At 50.5% G+C, this 15,567-nt stretch overlaps 1 protein-coding gene across 6 annotated transcripts in view; it reads right to left on the bottom strand.

The window, feature by feature from the left end:
* Positions 1-15,567, bottom strand: part of LOC105695728 (telomerase-binding protein EST1A) — a 93,274-nt gene that overhangs the window by 57,112 nt on the left and 20,595 nt on the right. For all 6 annotated transcript variants that reach the window (XM_012417580.2, XM_012417579.2, XM_012417581.2 and 3 more), the window contains one exon: positions 12,127-12,272. In XM_012417580.2, the coding sequence (XP_012273003.1) occupies positions 12,127-12,272 (146 nt within the window). The remainder of the gene's footprint in view (positions 1-12,126; positions 12,273-15,567) is intronic.

Raw genomic sequence — 15,567 nt, 5'->3', positions numbered from 1 at the left:
TGATATTAAAAAATAATAAGTAGCATTTCAGCGACCTCCGGATTCTTGATATTTACCACGAAGAATTTCTCTTCGGAATCGGAGTTAAACGCGAATGTGACTGCCCTTAATGTCAGTCGTGTAAAAGGGTGGGGCGCCGTCGAAAAAGTCGCGGCGGAACTTTTTACAGCGGAACCCTCGAAATTGCGAGGGCCTTTTTACGATTGCCGATCGAAGCGTAGCCACGGGCCGGGAATTTACGAGGGATCCCGCGGGTTCCCGAAATCCCGGGGCCTTATTTCGGGCCGGGGCGGAATAAAAAGGTGCCGCAGCCCGGGGCCGAAACCGCGAATCGGCCGCGAACGGTCCGAGATAATTGATTGTAAAGCTCGCCAGGGGTGAGGCCGGCAGCCGCAAATCAAGCTCGTATGAAACGCGAAACGAGGACCTCTCGTGTCTCGGCCGGCACCGCCCTGGACGCCGGGAGCCATGCTAATGGCCCCTGATGACGGGTTTATGCCGCTCTCGCTCCTCGGATTCTAACTCCGCGGCCCTTCCTCGGGACCCTGTCATTACTCCCGAGTCATTTTGTTACGTCTCGTTGCGAGAGCCGCGCCGCTAACGTGGCTCATGCTAATTCCCTTAACGTCTTTCTTACCGCGCGGACGAGGGGGGCAGGGACGCGCGAGCGGCCTTGTCCGCGGCGTCATTTTATTACGACGATTATGCTAATTCATTTTACTCGACTTAATTATGGGCATTAAAGGAAACGTTAACATCCACGCGTCTCGATATCAAGGGGGGAGATATCATGAAAATTCGACGATGAAGACCCGATCTCGTGGTTCTCGATGGGATGCACGCTCCGGTTCGGGATATTTCCCGGGTCCCAAGGGGGAGGGCCGATCCACCCTCAAAGTGACGACAGTCGACCGGGCGCGAAAGAAAGAAACGCGGAAGGGGTGAGAAAGGGCTCGTTACGGATGTCGTCGCCAGCGGCGTCGTCGGCCGCCCCTTCGGATAGTAACCCGAGGCTTTACGAGCCGGAACAACGAGATCGTTGAATGTTCTCCGAGATTGGAGGACAGGGCTTCGAGCATCCTCCCAAGGGGATGGATCGAGTAACCGAAGGGCTGCTCTCTCGTAACCCGGCGGGAATTCCATCGCCAGAGGACCAACCCCCGGGTGAAACTCGACCCGAGGGCTTCGGATCCTCCAAGGCATTATTTCCAATAAAATATAAATACAATTAAAGAGCATTATTATCAGTGAAAGAAAACACCCCTTTTCCGCTACCCTTAACCCCGTTCGTCGGATCAGAATTAAATTATCAAGAATAAAGAGCACTCTTAGGCGATGCATGGCTTATCGTCCACGCCGTGCACCGATTCGTATATACTCTACAATGCGACGAAAATATGCGCGAAATTCATTATGCGTGTCTCGTGAAATTTGAATTATATTCCGAACGGATGTTTTGAAGAGCGAGCATGGGATAGGGTCCTTTAGTTATGAATAAAAAATTATCCGAGGATCTTCATACTGAAGGGACTAGGATTTCTTTAATCCAAGATGGCGGACTCCGGCCTGCATTTCTGAAGCGTCGAGGCGAACCGAAGAGATTGACGGAGCCGCGGAAATGGCCCATGGACAATCCGGATCGCGCTTTCTCGCGCGATTACCATGGAACGATGCAAAGTCGAGAGGATCGGCGAAACGAGCCTGGGCCGAACCTATCGTTAGGGGAACTCGAGCCGTCCTGGCCGCCCTCGACTCGCGAGTAGATGAGCTCTCGATCGAGGGCCGAGATTAAAGCCGCCGCGGTTTACGCATCCACCAGAGGCCCGGGGTTACGGAGGCCATCGAGTCCCCCAGAATTTCCTCTTCGCCTTCGGATACGCGAATTACTCCGAATTATTCCGAATTATTCCGCGAGGAAGAATTTCTTCGAGCCCCCCCCGCCCCTTCGTCGATTAGCCCTTTGCGTCTTAGTGTAACACTTCGGCTACCCATTTACAAGCAAGTGGGGGATTAATATTTAAAAATTACGTTATATCAGTTGTTCTTCGCTTGAGAAAAAAAAAAAAAATAAGAGAAAGAAAGAAATTGAGTTACAGAGAATTAAAGGGAATTTCATGTGTCACTCTCTTTGGTCTTTTAGCTTTAAGCATGAAAGCGAGGCAGTGGGTTGTAGATCGAGGTTCTCGGTCTTTTTAAAGCGGAAAAACGGAGAAACGGGAAGGCCGGTTAAGTGCGGGCAGGAAGTGCGTGCGAAACGATCCGCAGTCGGGATACCCCGGTGAGAATTATCACCCAAGGGCCGACACTCCTGGCGATAATTAGCGCGAGGCGACCGGGAGAGACGGGAGTGCGAGGAAGGTGGACAGAGCGAGTTCCAGGGGAGAGAGAAGGGGACAGAAGAGAGAAGGGAGAGAGAGAAGAGGGAAAGAGCAGGGGGAAGCGCGAGTTCCAGGGGAAAAAAGAGCGGGATATGCGGCAGGACCTGCGAGGGGGAAAGGGACGTAGAGATGGGAAACAGAAAGAGAGAAAGAGAGAGGGAACTATTTATTGGACTTCTGGGAGGAGCACCCTCGGGTGCGCAAACAAGTGCAGAAAATTGGACAATTTCCTGGGACAGAAAAAAAAACAGAAAAAAGGAAAAAAGTTTCAACGGAATTACCGGCCAGCCTCGAATCGCGGTAAACGCGTTCGCGAGGTACTCGTAACGCTGCGTACCTAACCTCGAAACTCTCGACGGATGAAATCGAGAGGAAGATAAATAACCCGCGAATGGGTGGAAAAAATATTAATCCGAATTCAAGTTCCGCCTCTGCCTGTCAGGGATCTCCGGGAGATCTACGAGGGAGAAAATCCCGTGATAAAGATCCACCGTAGAGGGGACACCGGGATCCTCCGCGACCGTGATGGGTTATAAATGATATTTATCCAACGGGTTAGGGAATGCAATTACGTTGTTACGAATTAATATACGGTGATAGATGGCGGTATTATCGGAATGGTGTTGAAGGTATGATTAACGGCTCGGCCGAAGATCGAGACGCGCAGATTGCACGCCCGGCTAATAATTGCGAACGATCGGCAGGATAGATCGCGATCGGATAATTTCTAATTAAATCCGATCGCGCCCAAGTGAGGAGGGAAATCGCCGGAGGGCCGTCCGGGAAACTCAAGGAATGCCCAGGGAAGGATTTTTCCTCCCGGAGGTCCTCGCTCGCCATCCAAAGCGAGAGCGTTCGCGCCTTATCGCGCAAACCGCGCCGATAAGATCGCAGGCATTACGCGAAATGCATAGCTCATCGTTCCCGTAACCGGCTTCGTAAGTTAAAGATAACTCCCTGTCCATCACGTGCCTCGAATGTACAATCCACACCTTGAAATGCGGAATCGCTCCCATACGTTTCGATAGGTGCGGGGACGCGAATTGAATCGCCGCTAGACATGAATTTTTTCCACAAAGTAGATACCAACATTCCGTTTCTATTTAATAAATTACCCGCTAACTCCACTTGTACACGCGATTCTTAACATCGAATATTAAGATATCGTGCATAAGTAACAATATCAGTTATGAAAGAGTTTCGGAATTATTGCTTTCAGACGCTTGCCGTGGATTAGAACGTATTCAGGACGAGTCGATCTTTCATTTATCACGGGATACGGATATAAATCCAGTGTACTGTTAATTAATTATTAAATATCGCAGCGCGGTGAAGGTTTCGCCTAGCGCATGAATTAATTACCCCGCGACCGATACGCCGCAAAATAGACTGACGTATCCGGTCCACCTATCAGGTAGGTTATATCAATAGCAAATTGTAATTTCAAGAATTGTTCGTCACGACTACCACTATCTGGAGCGTCTTCATGAAACGCAAATCAGAGATAAAATGAGTTAAGCACCGGTGCCGAATTTGGTATTTTGGGACTTCGGAAATAATTACGGTGATGTTCGGCGAGACCGCAGCCATATTTTTTTCTTTTCGATGAGTTACATCGTATATAATAAGATCGTTGAAATATCTGCTTTGGGACCGCCAGGACGCGTCTGTGTAAGGCCCCTTTCCCTCTCGCTCCTTCGGGGCCCGTTCCCGGGTTCGCTCGAGACGTCGCGCGAGTCGAGAATTCGCCGAAGAAACGGGCGGCCTTTTTGTCAAGTGGCCTTGCCAAGGTTGGAATCTCCTCGGAAGCAAGACGGGGCCGATAAAAAATCGCAAGCGGGGCCCCGGTCAGGCCCCGTCACGACGCGTCCGCTTCGGGTTTCCGCTAGGCCGTATTTCCCCCGGAGCCGGAGAAACCGGCCGGTCGGCTTCGCGGACCCACCGGTCGTCGACCTCCACATCAGGCCCCGGATCGGGCCCGCCCGAATTCCCGCCCGTTACGTCGCAAAACCTGGACAAAACCCGACCAATTGCATCCTCCCGGGTGGAATAAACGTTATCTACTCGTTCGAGACTCGAATCTTAAATTTCGACCTCCTACCGATCCCTAACAGAGCCTTTTGAACGTGTCAAAACGGTATTTGACCATATTCATACATTTTCGAGTTTACTCGTAATCACGTACACCACTAAATATGCGCACGATGTGACTGCCGTGAATTTCCGTTTTCTTGAGATAACGTCAAAGAGGTCTCGTTTATGAACCTCCTCCGAACAGGGTGTACCGAATCGTTTCAACCGTTACAATGTGAATACGGAGGCAATAAAGAAGTTCCTGACCCCCATGAAATTTCATTTTTTTTTTAGATACGAATTTAAAAAGAAAAATGAAATTTCATGGGAGTCAGGGCCTTCCTCATAGCCTCCGAATTCACAATGTAACGTTTGAAGCGATTCGGCACCTCCAGTTCGGACAAAAGTTCCAAACGACCTCTGACACCAGTTTCATGTCACCTTAAGAATCATTCTAGCAGGAAATATACCGCAGGTGAGAGTACTTCGCTCGTTTAATTCCTTTCTTGCCGGAAAAAAAAACAATGATCAAGACTGCCGGCATCGAGCGAACGGAAATCGCATGTCGGGAGGACAGATAGAAACGTCAAGTAGAAACGGCAAATGGGAACCGTCAAGTGGCGCCGGCAAGTAGAAACGACGCGCTAGTGGCCCGCCGCTCAGTGGTACCAGCCGGCGACTGGTCAGCCGTCCGGCGGTCCCCGAGAGGTTATGTCACCGTCTAGGACGCGCGACGGGGATTTTCTCACGAGATGGTCCTTTGCTCGTTGCCGAGGCCTTTTTCCCCGTGCACTTCTTCATCTGGAGTTTTTTCCCCCCGGGCCGCCAAGGCGGAGGAATACGCGCCCGAGCCTGGAGTCGATATACGTACACTGGGAGACATCAATGCCCTCCCGTCCTGCACAGGCGATGCCGTATCTGCAGGGGAGGCATTCATGTCCGCCATTGTACACTGGGAAACATCAATGCCCTCCCATCCTACACAGGGGATGCCGTATCTGCAGGGGAGGCATTCATGTCCGCCATTGTATATATAGGTACATACGCGATGCACCACGGAAGTAGCGGCCGTGTAACGGGTGACGCAAAAGGAAGAGGGCCCCGGTGTTCGCCTTCTTCGGGCGGACCGTGCCTCGGGTACAGGCTTACGGTACCCTCAGGAAAGAATGGACTACATGGGAAAGCATGGGGCACCTTCGGGAATTGAAGATCTTCCCACCGGATCCGCGAGCCGAGTCGACACCCACGGCCCCCCTGTCCCCCTCGGGAAACGGAGACCCCATAAAGAAACGAAACGTAAAAAACGAGGGGAGGTCTCTTCCATTCGGCGACAAGGTCCTTTGACGGATAAGTTAGGTTAGGTTAGGTTAGTACTGCAAGTACCGTCTAAACGAATGAATTGGTTCCTGGCCGTTCGTAAATTGAAAATTGGCAAAGCGGGAGTTACGTTAATAAGCAGCGTATATAATATGAGAGTTCGTGAAGTGAGAGCTGTATGTACTGAGGATTTTCATGATTTGATAAAACCGAAGGGAAGACATTTTTTTTTATCTCAGGATATTCTGAAATGTCTCGTTCATGCTCTAACGCCTAAGTTTGGGTTCTTCAGAACGGTGAGGTCATGGGGCTGAGGAAAGGAAGGACTTCTCCGATGAGTCACTCCTTAAGGTATAATGGTCGGGAGAAAAAGAAAAAGGGGACGAGAAGGTTCTCGTTGATTCAGGAGGTGGAGGTACGAACTGGCCGAACCCAGGATGTTTGTGGAAGATTTGAAAATTGGGGAACCACTCGCCGGAACAAACGGAGCGCGTCGAGGAGTTCCTTCCCTTTCGTTTCGGCGAGGGCCTTAACCGGAAGTGGGCGCGACAACGTAGAAACGTCGAACGGTAGGATTGGAACGATTCGAGAGAGTCTCGAGATTTAATTCAGATACCTGAAAGGACGAGTATCCAAAGGCTTAATCGCGCAAGGGCATCTTCGGGTTCGATTCGCGTAACGGTGCCCCACGCTAATTAGACCGGAAGTCGCGGCGGAGGACCTTTTCCTTGCATTTAGCAGATCGTTCCTAGAGACTACTGCGCCTACCTAAGAAACGCCAATCCCCAGGTGGAGGGCCAGAAAGTAATCAGAACCGCCTTTTTCAGGACGTCCTAAAAGATAGACCCCGAAAAATCCAAGAATTGGGTTCCAAGACTCGCGCCTCCGCGACTTCGAGGGTGGCGGATCGCCGAACTCGGACCCTGGATATCTCGGGGGATGACGCCAGAGGAAAACCGCACCCAGGGGAAAGCGACGGGTCCAGCCAGAAAAAGGGGAAAAGAAAAGGAAGAAACGGAAGGAAGAAAAAGGCAAGACTCGTCGAGGACGTCGCAAGGCGGGCCCGGCAATGATTCCCATACTTTAGGGCGGGGGAGGGGGCCAATTTCGCCGCGAATTTTCGAGGGCTGTACTTTCGATAATTTATACGAGGTCCCGCGCCCCTCGATCCCGGGAAGAGGCACATCCCAGGAGGGCCTGGGAGGAATAACTTACGCCGTCCCACGAAGAGGCCCGTTGAAGAGGCAGGCCGATCCTTCCCCGAGATTCGCGCGGCCAAATTTACAGCGAGAGATCGCGCACCTCTATCGGCCGTCCACTCGAAGAAATTTCCGCTAAAAGTGAACATAACATAGGCCGATTGGAACACCTTTGGTCCCTAGGAAAAAAAAATCCAGCGTACAAAGAAGCGATGCTCCGCGAGCAAGAGACTCGGAATGCTTACCCTGAAGAAGAAAAAAAAAGGAGGATTAACCCTTAAGGTGACACGAAAGTGGCGTAGCGTTCATGAATCTTCTCTCCGAACTGAACGCCGCCCATAAAATGCCCTTTTTATAAAAATTTGTTTACATTTTTAATACTTTGTAGGGAAAAAAAGAGATGAAATTTCACGAGGGTCGAGACCTTTTTTATAGCCTCCGTATTCACGTTGTAAAATCTGAAACGATTCGGTACACCCAGCTCGGAGAAAAGCTTCACGAACGATTGACCACTCAGATGCCACTTTCGCATTCCCTTACACATGAAATATAATCCTTATGGCTCGCAATTCCAAGACGTTAGTTGAGTGTTACCCACTGCCACATGGTAAAAGATTCCCACTTATAAAGTTTCTTGCCGCAGTTTTTCTTTTTCTTTTTTTTTTTTTTTTTCGGAGTAATTTGCACAGATCTATCGTTAGACCTTGCTCCTTGCTAGCCACCTTGATCGATCCAGATCGCCACGACAATTCTTCGACATCGCGTCAACCTTGAAGATCTAGGAAGGATCTAGTCTCGCAATCAACCTGCCTATACGTGATCCGAGGATCTCTCCACGTGTCGCCGCGTGCAAAACGCACCGCGGACGAATTAAGCGCATCCAGTCATTCTCCTCCGCGTTGAACACGTCGATCGACACTTAAGACCCGTACACGGCATTGCGCCCGACCGCTTCGGATGTACCATCTGACGCTTAATGCCTGTAATTCGAATTCATCAGCATCCTGACTGCGCTCCTCGTCCTTGCTCCTCGCATGCGGCGCCGGACTGCGATACCACGGCATTCCGCACCGCAACCGAGCACCGCCGTGCCAACTCTGCCAAGAGTGCCTCGCACAAATTAAGCGTGTCCAGCGATTCGTGGCGAATGTCAATCGACTCTCTTACAATTAAAGGAGCGTCTCCTCGAGGCACCCGGACACCCTTCAACGGCGTCTATGACTCGAGATCATCGATTTCCTCGTGGCCGCGTCTTCACCATTGCGAAAAAAAAAAAAAAGAAAATTCATTGAACCGAACTAGTACCAAAGAAATATTTTCATAATTCGAAGAATAATTATTTGCCACCAATAAACTCGGAGAGGAAGAGTTACTTAGGTAGAATGGGGGACACGAATGCCTCCCCTGTAGATACGACATCGCCTGTGCAGGACGGGAAGGCATTGATGTCTCCCAGTGCACTATTCAAAGGAATATTTCTTCGGTTCGATGAAATTGTCCCTTTCAGGGTAGATTACAGGTTTCGAGGATGCGACACCGACTACTCCCGATATAATAGAGTAAAAATGTATTAACACGTTGACCACCAGGTGATCCCTAGGGAACGACAACCGCTAATAGGTCAGGTGAGGTGTCAAGAGTGGTAGGTCGCACCAAAAACGGAAGTTCGTAAAAGTCCAAACTCTATTCGGGATTTTCGAATTCGTTTAACTGGAGTTCGCCAAGACACCCGACTGGTCGCGTCGCCGACCTCGTCGACGGGCTCGAGAGATGCGACACCCGGGTAAACGACGATCATTTAAGCGGTCATGCAACGCGGGATGTAAGTGTCAGGTCGACCCGCACTCGGAGTTACCGTAGGGAGGCTCGAGTGTCGACGGCCGGCACACCGAGGAAGAAAGTGTCCCGCATAATTGCTGAAGAGCAAAACCGCAGATACCCATCGACCCCGTCCGAAGGCGTAATGGAAGCGGGGACCGACGTCGTTCCCCGAAAACCGCAGACGCGATGTCGCCACGGGTGCGTGCATAAATCCCGGGACCTTTACGATTCCAATGACCGTCGCAGCCGGATTCCCCGTCGTAATGGCGGCCCCAACAGCGCAAGGCTGCACCTTCCGCGGCCTGACCTTGGCTACGGACACCTTCCCCGACCTCGGAGGCCGCGCAATCGCAGGAATGCCACGGACGGTCCAGTTGAAAGGACTAAAAGAAATTAAGGAAACCGAAGGAGCCGCGCCGACTCCTCTCCCTGGAATTCTGCGAGGACGAAGGGAGGAAGGCATTCCCAAAAGATTCGGAGCTAAACGAGAGATCCGATCGGAGGCGCCCTCGAAGAGTTTGGGACCTTCCAGGGGGCCGGTACACCCGGGAAAATTCCGACTCCCTTGGAGGGAATAATTGGGGTAACGAGGGCCAATTAGCGGGCCGCGACGCGGACGAACGGCGGAAGGCTCTCCGAGAGGTCGATGGGCGACGCCTCGATTGCCGGATGTGATAATCGGAGGCGAAAAATCCCATGGAAACGTCCGGGGCAACAGTAATGTCCGCCGATGCACGGACCGGTTCGTTAGTGAGAGTGGGAGAGGAGCCTGATCCTGGTGATCAGGGTACCAAGGTACTCGCGGCCCACGTGGCGTGTCGTGCGCAAACGGTGGCTAAACTCCCCATTACTTTATCCCGAGGAGCAGCCGATGCCATTTCGGAGCGACAAAAGGAAGAGATATCGCCAAGAAGGATCGAAAAGTACCCGTCGCCGATGCGTGATAACGATTAAATCCACGATATCAGGACCGACCCTCTTCGACTCTGCTCCTCCGTTTCAAGGAAGACTCGAATGAACGATTAAATGATTTCCACCAAAGCTGGTCTCACCGAAATCGGGATTAATTAGGGAAGTAACGGCCAATATTGATTAGGCCATTTCGAGGGAAGTCGGGAACACCGACCCTGACCTACCCTCGGCCTTGATCGGCTCTCTTCAAGGCCGAGGCGAGGAGCTGCAAGGTGCGCCATGAAGAGCGGGAGCAGCTGCACCTGCTCAAGGTCCACCTCGTGGCTCTTCCAGGTTCAAGGTCGTCCCTTCTCGGCCTCCTCTTGGAGGCGGCCTACCCCGAAGAGGCGTGACGGCCACGAGGAACGGGGAGCACGGCCCGAGTCAAGGATCCCGCACGAGAAACGGCTCCGTTTCTATCGACCGCATCATTTCCCGCTATACCGTTTCCCGTTGCCGGGCAATTTTGCAATCCGCATTATTATGGTAAACGCGTCGATATTTTTCCCCAGGAATGCCGTGCCTCGTGCACGGGTGTATATCCAGCCGCAAGGATTTCACCGCAAGGAGCGTGATTAAAAGTGACCTCGGCCGAATCCTGATCACCTGGTCCTTGCGTCGGACATTTTTCAGATATTATTTTTATAACCGCGAGCCTGCATTTTCTAATCTCAAATGTGTATTTCAATACGCGGCAAATTGAAAAATCGCGATTGAAAAATATCGATATATAGGTGCGAGTGGCAAGAAAAATCGTTCGAATAATTCCGGCCGCCACCATTTCGCGACTCCTCCCTCGGGACCCCGGCTTGGCTTAGGTCCCGGGATTTGCGCTTCGGCGAATCGCCTCGTAAAGGCAAACATCGTCTCGAAATTTACGGGCGGCGCGTTTTCGACGTTCGCGAGAAAAGGGCCCCTTAAGGACACGCCGACGCCGCCTACGGGACCTCGAGGATGTCCCTTGCCAAAGGCGAGGAACGCTTCGAAGCCTTCGAAGAAAACCGACTCCCTGCCCCGAGCCGACTGAGCTTAAAAAAAAAAAATTCAAAATCCGTTTCTTAAGCCTCGAGTGGCACTTTTACCTCGCAAAAAAGAAAGATGTAGGAAGCGAGGATAATTTTCGGATGGATCGAGGAATCGATCGGCTCTAGCCAAAGATTTCCAAGCAGAGCTCATCGAGCACCGAGCCGATCGAACTCTGAAGAGCTTCAAAAAATTCCGAATTAATCTCTCACGTCTTGGGTTACACTTCTCCCCTGTGAAAAAAATATAAAAAAAATTCCAGAATCGTCCTCGTCGCGATCGGGAAATCCTGGCTTCGACTCCGGCCAATAGTTTCGAAGCAGAGCCCATCTCGGTGGAAGCCAATAGCTTCGGCGCGTTCCCCGTGAACGCTATCCGGGACGAGATCCTGCATTCAATTCCAAGGCCTTTTGGCAGCACCCTCCGGTCGTTACGATGATTTACGAGCGCCGTAAACTCGACAGGGATTCGAGCATCGAGGTAAAACAATGAAGCGAAACCTTCCGCAGGTAAAACATGACTCTTCTCGGCTGAGCACCTCGCATTGTCTTAAGCCAATTGTAAATAATCCCCACTTCTGCAGAAATTAAGGTGAACTTGGGTGCCGAGACAGGTGCACCTCGATTCTCGCCCAGAACCCGCGACCACCTATGAAACCGATTTCAAGCTCGCCCTGCACCATCGCCTTCGAAAGACGCGGTTCCCGGGTGAAACGAGGGTAAAAAAAGGAAATCGCATGATTTAATTCGCGTTTAAATCGATGATATAATAGTTTGGCTCCTGTCCCGAGGCCAGGGAAGATTAAGATCCGAGCTCGGGAGGCCGAAGAGGACCCTGAAGAGGGCCCTTAAAAGCTCTCGGGGGACCCGTCAGCCTCGTGCTCCGTTTTGCACGCTAACCGCGGGATAATACCACGGGATAAGACTCTGTATTCAATTCCAAGGCCTTTTTCGGCAGCGGCCCCAGAGTCGTTACGTTGATTTACGGGCGCCGTTAGGTCGGCAGAACGTAAAACAATATAAAGCCGAGCAAGAGCCCCAGGTCCTCGAGGGGGCCCGCAATAATAACGTTGAATAACGAGGCGAGCCGAGGCAGGATCTCCGATCTAAACTGCCGGTTGCGATGCCGAGGTAACAACTTCCTTCGGCACCTACTTTATCGGCAGCTCGCCGATCGATCCTCGGGAGATCGATCCGTCGATCTACCGCGATAGATGGAAAACCTGGACCCGATCGATCGGACCAGGTGGGACCGCCTCGATTTGGGACCAAATGAATTTTTTTCGGGTAGACCAGTCCTGGTACCGGCGACGATCACGGTTCCATCGATCGAATGGATCGATAATACGATATTCATGGACTCACCCTTCAGCTGGGTCGACTCGATCGCGAACATGTTCAGCGCGAGGAGCTGAAGAAGTCGCATGCCAGGAAGAGGAAGCGGAGAGTGCTGCAACAATGCCCGGAACTCCCTCAACATCTGAATGCTCGCCTCCTGGAACGTCTCCATCCTGAAATACGGAAAAGAATCGCAACTGAGTTCGTATTCTTAGATGAATTATTATCGCGACCTTTCGCCAACTTTATCACTGTGAACGTCGAAAAAAGAATTACACACTTGACAATTTTTTTTCTGAAAAACTACTGCATATAATGGCGCAAACATTTTTTTCCTGGTAAGATCTAACGTAGGAGAACATAGGAAAATTTTTCGCCTTAGTAAAAAATACATATTTATTTATTTATTTATTATTGCAATCGTAGAGTCATGCCCGAGACTTATCAGTGGTCGTCGCGAGAATTTAAACGTTTGGTCTATTTTCAGGAAATTTTTGGATCGAGTTGGAAAAGGGTGAGAGCTTAATATGATAAGGCAGTGAATGGTATGTCAGTGTTGAATGTAGACACGGATGAACGTCCGTCTCATCGATCGCCCGAGACTTATCACCGGTGGTCGCAAGAATTCACGATCCCCGGAGGATGGGCCTCCTTCGATCCGAATAAATCAGGGAATATCGGGCGCCCAGACGACGGGATCCAGCGGAGACGGACTAAATAAGTCAGCCCCCGAGCTGTCTGTACCATTATATACCGACAGGAGTTGAATTATTCAACCCGATCCCGCGCAAGGACGTCGCGTGCAAACTGGAGCCATTCCGGATTGGCAGGATCGAATTTCGAGCGAGCCTCGAAACGGACGTTTCTTCCGAAGCTCGATTGATACCGCCGAATTAATTCAGTCCTACTGATTGATCGACGCGAGAAACCTACCCACTAAGCCACGTGTACCGTCCCCACATATATCGCAGGGCAGCCCAAGGTACGCTATTCACTTTGGCAATTCCAGAGGGATAAGAACAAGTGATAAGACCGTCCCACCAACTTTATTTGATTTATCGATTAATCCTAAATTCCTGGTGGAGGTAGATTAGCCTGGTCTATTACCTTGTACGACGATTAAAGAGACACGGGACGACGACCTGTCAAGTGATCGCCGAGAAAATCCCAATTTAATTGACAGGTCATGTGAAGGAGTCCGTGATTCGGGATTCCGTGACGGAACACCAGGACCTACCCTCCACACAATCGATAAAGACCCGGCAAGTGGGACTTCAAATCGACAAGTCGATACGAAACAGTACCGTCGTGTCAGAAATACACAATTGGGTGGTCGGAAAAGTAATGACGCATTTTCCTATGTCATCCGTTAGGAAGATGCGTCAGGACTTTTCCGACCAGCCAGTAGAGTAGAGAATTCGGATGCAGAAATCCCAAGTCCACCGTATACCTCATAAAGTAACTTTAATGTATGGATATTATTAATTATGTATGAAGTAATTTTAAGCAGAGTGAGCGATCACCTCCGTCTACGCGGATGATTAGCCGATTACTGTCAATTTCCCGGGGAATTTCTCAGCCAATTTCTGGGCCCGTTCCCGGGGCCAGAGTCTTATGACATCGGCCGATAACTCCCAAGGCTGAGTGTAATTAGGATAACGGAGCGCCGCGGCTAATATCGGCGAATACATTACAGTACGAGTATGCAGAGTGTGGGCTCTTATTAATGAGGCCGATCTCGCGAGCTCTCATGGCTGGGCCCGACACACGCAAGGCCCCGACAAGGCCCCGAGAACACTCGGGAAACGCGGGGCCCGTTCTTTCTCCGAGGACCGATGGAGTACCGTTCCATCAATCGAGGTCCTTTTTTATCGGCCGGAGAAAATTATTTCTCTCTCTCGAGAAACCGGGCCCAATTTCAATTGAATTTTTCCAAGTCCCCAGAAAAGTGCATTTCCGATTTCCCTGGATATCTCCAAAAATAGGGCCCTCTAAAATCTTAAAATGGCCATGCCGTTTACTGGCCCTTTTTCATCGGCCGCAGAAAATTATTTCTCTCCCTCGAAAAACCGGGCCCAATTTCAATTGAATTTTTCCAAGTCCCCAGAAAAGTGCATTTCCGATTTCCCTGGATATCTCCAAAAATGGGGCCCTCTAAAATCTTAAAATGGCCATGCCGTTTACTGACCCTTTTTTATCGGCCACAGAAAATTCTTTCTCTCCCTCGAAAAACCGGGCCCAATTTCAATTGAATTTTTCCAAGTCCCCAGAAAAGTGCATTTCCGATTTCCCTGGATATCTCCAAAAATAGGGCCCTCTAAAATCTTAAAAAGGACATGTCGCTTCCTGGCTAAAGTGGGCTCGTACGTCCCACGTGAGAGAAAATGAATTCTTCGGGTTTGCATCGAGGGAATATCAAGGATCTTGAATCGAGAATCAAAGATGGCGGCGAAATACGTAATTGAAATCCCGAGAAAATTTCGACCTACGAGGAAATTATCGCCGGTTGGAGAAATTGATAAGGCTTACGGCTCGTCACGAGTAGCCTAAGCGAGGTCGGGAAGATTCCGGGTTTCCGGAAGGTTGGAAAGGTTGGAAAGGCATCCGGGCTGAACTCGATTGATGTATTATGCAGGGTACTCGGGCGCTATTTAAAGGCGCTTAGGCGTGCTCGACGTGGGCAGTGATTAGCAAGAGAAGCCCCGAAGGAGAAGGTGGGTGCGACGAGAGATGGCTACGACTTCCAAGACAGGCTAAGCGAGCCAAGTGAGATTGTCAAAACTGAGAAATGAGAGCAGCGATTAGCGAAATTAGCCCGAAGAAGATGGCCGTGCAACAAAGGACAGCCATGACTTTCCGATCAAGCTACGCGAATCACCTAGGTTTATGAAAACAGGGGAACGAGATTGCGTGCCTAGGTCAACCTCGGCAAAACTCGAAACCTCCAATAATCGTTAAAATTCGGGTAGGGTCCAAGTTGAACCGAGTAAACGCAGTACGTAGAATATTCGGACGCTACTCAAGGCACTCCGTATCGGGTGACGGCAGTATATTTTCGCTTTCTTTTTTTTTGCGAATTTTTTCTAACGACCCATGAAAATACGGGGTATTTTCGTGGTTCGTATTCTAGACATATTGTAGAAAGAATATATAAAATAAAATATCTTTGAATTTTTTCGACCCGATACGCGGTACGACCGCCCTAAAGGCATCACGACGCGTTCGATATGAAGAGGAACCCTGAAGAGACTTAGCAACGACTTCCGCGACTGATTAAAACAACCCACGAGCGACCACGTAAACAAGGAAACGAGGTTCCTGGTCCGGTGCATCCTGGGGAGCCATCAAGAGGTCGGCAAAACCGGAAAATCGGAAAATCGAAAAGTCGGAAAGGCGTCCAGGCGTCCGACTCGGTTGATGTATTATGCAGGGTACTCGGGCGCTATTTAAAGGCGCGACTAATCGTGC

Source organism: Orussus abietinus, unplaced genomic scaffold, assembly GCF_000612105.2.
Source record: "Orussus abietinus isolate OABI.00-Male unplaced genomic scaffold, Oabi_2.0 scaffold4, whole genome shotgun sequence".
In the NCBI taxonomy this organism is placed as follows: Eukaryota; Metazoa; Arthropoda; class Insecta; order Hymenoptera; family Orussidae; genus Orussus; species Orussus abietinus.
Note: the sequence above shows the minus strand (reverse complement) of the source record. Positions and strands in the feature narration are given on the sequence as shown.